Source organism: Ostrinia furnacalis, unplaced genomic scaffold (genome assembly GCF_004193835.3).
Source record: "Ostrinia furnacalis isolate ACB-3 unplaced genomic scaffold, ASM419383v2 OfSCF1217, whole genome shotgun sequence".
Classification (NCBI taxonomy): domain Eukaryota; kingdom Metazoa; phylum Arthropoda; class Insecta; order Lepidoptera; family Crambidae; genus Ostrinia; species Ostrinia furnacalis.
In genome coordinates, this window is record NW_021131456.1 from 156,016 (window position 1) to 163,874 (window position 7,859).

At 40.8% G+C, this 7,859-nt stretch overlaps 1 protein-coding gene across 2 annotated transcripts; it reads right to left on the reverse strand.

The window, feature by feature from the left end:
- Nucleotides 1-1,751: 1,751 nt before the first annotated feature.
- On the reverse strand, nt 1,752-6,654 carry LOC114351863 (zinc finger C4H2 domain-containing protein). Of its 2 annotated transcripts, none has more exons than XM_028303208.1 (5): nt 6,493-6,654; nt 5,820-5,991; nt 5,011-5,189; nt 3,856-3,948; nt 1,752-3,456 (listed from the first exon to the last, which is right to left on the reverse strand). In XM_028303208.1, exons 1-5 carry the CDS (start codon nt 6,549-6,551, stop codon nt 3,330-3,332), a joined length of 630 nt encoding a protein of 209 aa, XP_028159009.1. In that variant the 5' UTR covers nt 6,552-6,654; the 3' UTR covers nt 1,752-3,329. The 2 variants fall into 2 exon arrangements, with proteins under 2 accessions (XP_028159009.1, XP_028159008.1); XM_028303207.1 differs by having other exon boundaries at nt 3,817-3,948.
- Between the last annotated feature and the right edge of the window lie 1,205 nt (nt 6,655-7,859).

Sequence of the window (7,859 nt, forward strand, 5' to 3'; positions counted from 1 at the left end):
ATCTAACACCTGCGCCGGAGCTGTGCTACAACAATACCAGCATGACAAGTGGCAACCACTGGGCTACTTTTCAAAGAAATTCTCCGATACGCAACAACGATACTCGACGTACGACCGAGAACTACTGTCAATTTACATGGCAGTAAAACATTTTCGCAAAATGTTTGAAGGCAGGCAGCTCACTATATTCACCGACCACAAGCCAATCACTTACGCCCTGCTGAAGAAAACATCTGACACTGAAACTCCACGTCGTACCCGCCAGCTACTATTTATCAGTGAGTTCACAAGTGATATTCGTCACATAAGTGGGAAAGAGAACATTGTTGCCGACTCGCTCTCTCGCATAGAAGACATAACATGCCCGAGTACTATTGACTACGATCAACTTGCATTGGCACAAGAAAAAGACAGCAACTTAACAACACTTATGAAGCAAGACAATCTACACTTCAAGAAAATTGCAATGTCTAATAGTGCAAGTATCTACTGTGAGACATCTACCGCAAACGTAAGGCCGTATTTACCTCAAGACTTTCGACGTATAGCATACAACGCAATACACAACCTAAGTCATCCTGGCATTCGCACAACCCGAAAAATGCTCACTGAAAGATACTTTTGGCCATCGATGAACGCCGACATCAGCAACTGGACCAAAGCGTGCATACCATGTCAAAAGGCCAAGATAAATCGACATACCAGCAGCAACTATACCTCATTTCCACCAACTGAGAGATTTCAACACCTACACGTCGATATCGTCGGGCCACTACCGCCTTCACAGCATGGCCACAGATATCTACTCACAATGATAGACCGCACAACCCGTTGGCCGGAAGCCGTACCTCTGCACGAGATAACCGCCGAGACAGTAGCCAGACACGTCTACGAAGGATGGATCTCACGATTTGGGTGTCCCTCTACACTGACGAGTGACCAAGGACGCCAGTTCGAGAGCCAACTTTTCACATCACTCACTAAACTACTTGGCATAGAGAAGACAAGAACTACCGCATATCATCCGCAGTCCAATGGAATTGTAGAACGGTGGCACCGAACTCTCAAGACCGCCCTTACTGCGAGCCTAAACAGCCGTAACANTTACCCGCCAGCTACTATTTATCAGTGAGTTCACAAGTGATATTCGAAAGTGGCGCACGCGCCGCACACGATACCTCGGTGATTAACAACTTACGCAGAATGCAACACGACACCACACCAATGTAATGTTAATGTGTGCAAAACAATAAAACATAATCATCAATTCTGCTGATGATTAATACTCAAACAAACAGATGTCTGACCTTCAAATCTATGTAATTTTCCAAATATCAAAGTATCTTTTAAGTCTCTTGAGCGACTATAAGAAGGTAAAGCTACAACTTGCACTAGTATTATGTTATCTGTGGTCCAACTATTGGAGAGATACCTAAAAGCATACTTAATGACCAAACTTCATTTTACCATTTCTAAACACCTTCCCTATGGAGCAGTCCACCCTTACCGCCGACTCGGCCTGCCGAGACCAATCCTCGAATGAATAAAAATTGACCGAACGCAGTAGAAAACATATTCAAAACGGAAGGTTAACTCTACCTACCAAAGAGTGATATTTTCATAACACAGACTAAGGATAATTAATTGGGGAGGGGCGATGATCGCTAATAGTGAGGTAAACAATGATTCATCGACACGCCAAAGAGCTGTTCGGGAGTTTCAACGATATTAACCTAAAATAAAACTATGTATGACAGAGACAGAGTTTGTATTGTAAAAACAAAACTATTCACACTTATAATAACTGCGCATCTGTTATTTACACTTGCGTTACTTACGTCTAAGCAGAGAAATACGGCTTCACGTTTCCGTCATACAAAATATACGACATTTCCACATTTTGTACATTGTAATTAACAAAACTTAAGTACAGAAAGTACTTAAAACCAACATCATTCTAGTTTGAACCAACAAAAGAATAAATATAAGACTTCATCAATCAACCTCAAGCAATCCTAGAAAAAAATCCAAATTACTTATGTGTAACTCTTATGAATACCCCTTATCTTAACATATAAAACAAGTAAATAATTTGTAACACTGTTTTAACTAAAAACGATTTCATTCAAAACGTTACTTTCCCAGTTCTGCTTAAAATTATTCTAACAGTGTTATGACTGTTTTAGTTTTTATGAAAAAGGGGATACAGATACAGTTTATCACTGATAAACTTTAGCCTATTCCATGCGCTACCCGTGTCCAACAGCTTTAAGATTAAAATTGGGCACAAAACACACTTCAATGTGCGCATATTTAAATAATTTGCTATCACATCTTACATCTACGCATCACTGTAGTTTATGTACAAAATCTACAAGTGGTTCTTATCTAAACGTTCAAGTTAATACTTTATCAATTTGCTAAACACACGTGTTCGTTGGCTCAACGAGTCCAGAAGCCCTCACGCTGCTAGGTCAATTCTTCAGCTCCAGGTAATCGACACACTCTAGTTTAGAACCTTTAACCGTTTGGCACTATAACATTACCTAAATAACTATAATACAGTTTTAATCTCACTCGTACCACTAATCCATAAATACAATCGATCAGCCCGTGAAGACTAGTAATATCATACCAAATAAAAAATGGTTTTTGACGAAATTGATAATGATAATTTTAGTGTATTTTGTAGACGAAAGTGTCTACAAAATACACTAAAGTACAAATCTAAAAAGACAGACATGGTCTATTTTGTCTGTCTTTAGTATTGGAATTGAAAAATAAGCTCATCTTTGCTTTGGGTAGAAAATAAAAAATGTTACCTTTGCGCCACAAATATTTGACGTGAGATTATGGTTAGTGGGACTAGGTATGCATAAATCAACTAACGATTTATGAATAAGAAATCTAATTACATACATATTTAGACCAGGTGGTCAACTCAAACGCTCCATCCAATCCACATCACGATACAAGACGCTGTACCTAAGGATAATGGTTGGAAAGTGAAAGATAATAATCCCACCAATATTATACATCTCTCTCCAGTCTCCACCTTCGATCAACGGCAGTAAATTAAATAATATTAACTGATCAATACATGTCCACAGTCCACTGAACCTCACTAGACCTCACTAAACTGACTAGCGGGGCGTCCTGCTCTAACGCCGTTTTCTCGTGTTCGCATCTATCCATCTCTACTTTTCACGCCGGCATCGGGTGGATAGATCCGAAATAACTGTTAACGGCGGAGCAGGAGGCCGTGCATATAATGTGTGGCGCGATGTCCGGCGGGCGGCGGGAGGCGGCGGCGGCGGCGGCGGCGGCGACTACTTCTTCTTGGGCTTCTTGGGGTTGCGCGAGCGGCTCTTGGCCTTGCACAGCGGGCAGATGGGCGCGTTGCGGTGGATCTGCTGGTGGCACGACAGGCACGACTTCATGGGCGGCGGCTGCTGCCTGCGGGCACGTGCGCGGTCAGCGAGCGGGTGTACGGACGGAATCGATGACTTTAAATCGGAAGTGTGTTAGAAACATATCAGCCGTTGTGACATCATCATTTGAACGTGAACCGCTTAAAGGCCTATCGGCGGTTGAATCGATTATGGTTAAAATAAATGCAATAAAAAGTTTACGTGGCGAATATTAAACGATGCAAAAGAATGTTAACAACCAAACGATTAAATGAACAACATAGGAATGCTGTGCATGACTAAAAAAAAATAAAGTGCACACAAAAAGAGGTGTGGGTGGGATCGAGGCGAGGGTCAGGTTGAGGGTTACGGGGGGAAATTATAAGAAAACATAACGAAAGCGAACCTCAGCGAGACGGTAAGGAAATCTTGGTCGAGAGCAGACCTGAACGCGGGCGGCGGCGGCGGCGGCTTGCGCGGCGCCGGCGGCAGGAAGGCGGCGGGCCGCGCCGGCGCCGCCGACAGAGGCGGGAAGCGGCTGCGAAACACCATTCATTAAATAAATTAATACTCTATAATAAAGTTTTTCAAAAAAAGGCAGCACTCAGCGCATATCTGAACTCTAAAATTCTACCGTAGCCTACATTTGCTCGTTCAAAAGACTTTTGAGCTAGATTTGCTATTTTAATTCAATCAAGTTTGGTTTGATTTTAAAATTTCAGGTCATCAGTACTCATTGGACCCAGACAGACTGCGTCGTCGGGGGCGTTAGGCCGAAAATAGCGCTAGTAAGAAAAACTGCGTCCATTTATTTTAGCCAGAAGTGCTAAGGCGGTTATCACACTGCGCCGCGCTCCGCCGCGGTACGCGGGACGACAGATTTAATCATTGTATGCAAGTACCTCAGTTTGTATGGCAAACACGCGCAGCACAACACACTGACAACGCGTCTGCGCGCGGGTTTTTTTATATGAAATCACGCGCTCCGCGGCGGAGCGCGGCACAGTGTGATGATAACCACCTAACACTGCTAAAAAATGTAATATGGGAAAACGTCACTTTTGAAGTTAGCAAACGTGTCCTCGAAAACTTTAGCATGTTTTCGGCGGTTGCCATGAAATGCCATGGCGATTGCCATTTCGCTAACAATTTCTAACAAGCGCTACTTTCGGTCAAATGTAGTCCACCGATCAGCATAGTGATGCAACAAATACTACTTTTACGAATACAAATATTAAATCTACTATTCGGCGAATACGACGGTTACGGTTTTTTTTATGTTATCGTATCACTTTAATTTGTAACTAATCACAAAACAAAATACTTGTACAATCGACCTGCTATTGACTGTCAAATTCCGGAAGAGAACTTACTTACTACTTTGTTACATACTGACTGACCGGGGATTTCCCATCGTGTCGGTGTGGCTATAGTGTTCGGAAACACACTCGTGTGTGACAAAATCTTAAAAAAGTAGGCATTCGTATTCGTAATTATTATTTCACCGAATATGAATGTTCGGTTAATGTCTACTATTCGGCGAATACGAATATTCGTATTGGTTGCATCAGTAATCAGCATGGCGGACGCGGGTGCTCACTCGGGCGTGATGGGCGAGCCCTCCTCCTCGTGCAGGTCGGGCAGGCGCTCGAGGCCGAGGCACTGGCGCCGCAGCAGGTCCACCTCGGCCTTCAGCGGCCGGTAGTCCTCGTGCAGCCGCGACGCCGTCGACAGCTTGCGCGTCATGCTCTCCTCCGTTTGCTTTATCACTGTCTCCATCTGCAAACATGATCATTCATATTCTTTAACGTTCGTACGCTGCGCCGTCTGCTCCTAAACTGACCAAAGCTTGTTCTGTGGGTATTAAGAGTCTTAAATCTTTATTGGTTAAAGATTTTTTAATATTAGTTATATTTTTTCATAGAGAACATCCAGACCGATACAAACAATAATAAAATATGTTCGGGAAATTAACCTGTCAACCGATGCATAGCCACCCAGTATGCAAAATGCCACATTAATATAATTTAAGCTATCTTAATTAATAAATATTATTTTGCATTATTATATTAAAAAAATTAAAGAAAAGGTCAGCATCTTAAGTCGAGGCATAACTAAAACGTTTTATTTTTGTATGTTGGCTTTCTAATGCACAGTGAGGCCACTCTGCCAACACAAATAAACACAGCAAGTGCTCCAGCTGGAACAATGAAGCTTGGAGCTATAAAAACAAACAGGCTATTTATAGGGCCTGCTCTGTGAGATGTACACTTCCTATCATTTCCCAGGAAGACACATTTCATATTAAGTATTCACATACAATATGAAATAAAAAAATTTGATTTACTAAAACTGTTGTAAACAATAAAGATTGGTAAGAAAATTCACAGATTCCAGTCTTAAACTTACTGCATTAATGTCTGCGTGTATCTGGCGCAGCTCCTCCACGTGGCTCATCTTCTCCTGCTGCAGGAGCTCCATCTCGCGCTTGTACTGCGCGAGGCAGCGGCCCTCCTGGTCCCCGCTACGGACTTCATTCAGGATGCTCCGTTTTAGCCGCTCCAGTGTTATAGTTTTGTTTCTGCAATTGTTTTATATTATTTAATATGAAATGCTTCAATCCAAATGAAGTTACCAAGTTATGATGAGTGCTAGTACATTATCAGTTGTTGAGACAAAATAAGCCAATTATGAATAACCTACAACCATTTTTATTTTATTCATTATTTATTTAGTACTGAAAATTTAAATTTACAATTATTTAAACTTACGACATTAAGCTAAAAAGTTTATGTCATGTAGGTACTTAAAATTACTCTAATTTTATTGAATTTATCTGAGAAATCTGAGTCCTTGACCTTACATCTCTTCAAAACTTTTTGAAAGAAAGCTCTGAGCTATCATGTCGAGAATAATTGTTAAGTTTGAAATCTATACGATAATAAACTATCCTAAAATACAGCTTTAGAAACGAGTTAAAAACACAAAGCGAAATAAAAACGGTGTCAAGTGTTTATTGATCGAGTCCACAGGTGCGAAGTAGAGAAGCTTTTTGACTGATTTTATTGAAAAACTGAAGTACCTGATCTCTTTCATTGCTTCTAACTTGTGATATATTTCACGTTCGTTTTCTGCAGTCATTTCTTATGCAATTTTGCTAAGAATTAAGCGGTTTTTGGCGAAATAAAGGAAAACACAGCAAAATACAAGTTTTCAACCCATGCACACTTTGTTTCTAGTGATGTGCCATACATAATGGCAAATGGATTGGATGTTTGGATGGAATGGGAGATGTCAATAAGATGGGAATTTCAATTGAATAATCGATTCACTGATCGTAATCCGAATAATTATGATCAAAATTAGAGAAAACACGTTGTGGGCGGGTGCGCTGTGAACATAAATTTTAATTCTCATCATTCTCATATGAGTGCGACTGCGATGCGAACGAGGTTGTTGAACGAGAACTGTTGCGCGAGCGCGAGCAGTAAAATTCGGCGCCGCGGCGTCAAAAATTTCGCACCTCCTCCCGCGACAAACACCAGCATCCCCCTTCCCACCAATATTGAATAGAATAGAATAGAATAGATTTTATTTGAAAGAAAGACATACAAGCAGGAAAGACATAGGTACATAATGAAAGAGATACACAAATGGACAGATAGCTGCTTGTGCCCCTCTGACAAAAAGACACCCGCTCAGCATACATCAAGACCGTGCCAGGGCTTGTCTCGAAACTGATTTTCAGCAGGGGGGCGCAATGAACAGGAAGAGAAGAAGAAAAATCAAGGTAATTATAAAACAGTAAACAAACGAATAACACCATAACAATTAAATTTGGTAGATATCCTTTGATAGCCGAGTTTTACTTCATTTCACTAAAGGAGAGGTTTAGAAGGATCCTTATACAAATCTTTGCGTAATACATTGATGGCCTTATTGCAAATTGAAACTTGTAAGAAAAAAATTTGTAAAACTATTTAGTTGTTGTAACTATTAGATAACCTCTCTGTTAGATACACAATAATATTATATTAGCTCACGCACGCAAGGAAATTCGAGGCGAACACACGATTACACATTTATAAGTATTTGAAATTAACAAACAAATCAGTTTGAAGAATAACTAAAGACGTCGTCAACTCATCAATGATCAAGCGTAGTACAGCCCCCGTTAAAGTAGACACAATGCCAAATGTGACAGTTTTTATGTCGAAAGATGGTCGAAAAGCCACAGTGGATCTAGACAAAGTGCACATTAGAATTGCAAAGTTGAATAATGGTCGAAAAGCCTTTTTTATAACGGCTTCGATTTTCGATTTGATCAAAAAGTATTGCTGCGTTTACACTGCGCGGAAATTAGCCAAGTCAAGTCAATAAAACAGAGGAGTGGGGATGAAATTCATTCATTTTTCATCCCCACTCCTCTGTTTTTTCAATAACTTGTCT

What these genes read in the sequence shown, in the direction of transcription:
- LOC114351863 (XM_028303207.1), bottom strand. Translation starts at nt 6,551, where the DNA reads ATGACTGCAGAAAACGAACGTGAAATATATCACAAGTTAGAAGCAATG. An exon ending in GAAGCAATGAAAGAGATCAG is followed by an intron (nt 5,992 to 6,492) that starts GTACTTCAGTTT and finishes AAACAATTGCAG; the next exon opens with AAACAAAACTATAACACTGG. An exon ending in GGCTCGCCCATCACGCCCGA is followed by an intron (nt 3,949 to 5,010) that starts GTGAGCACCCGC and finishes GGTGTTTCGCAG; the next exon opens with CCGCTTCCCGCCTCTGTCGG.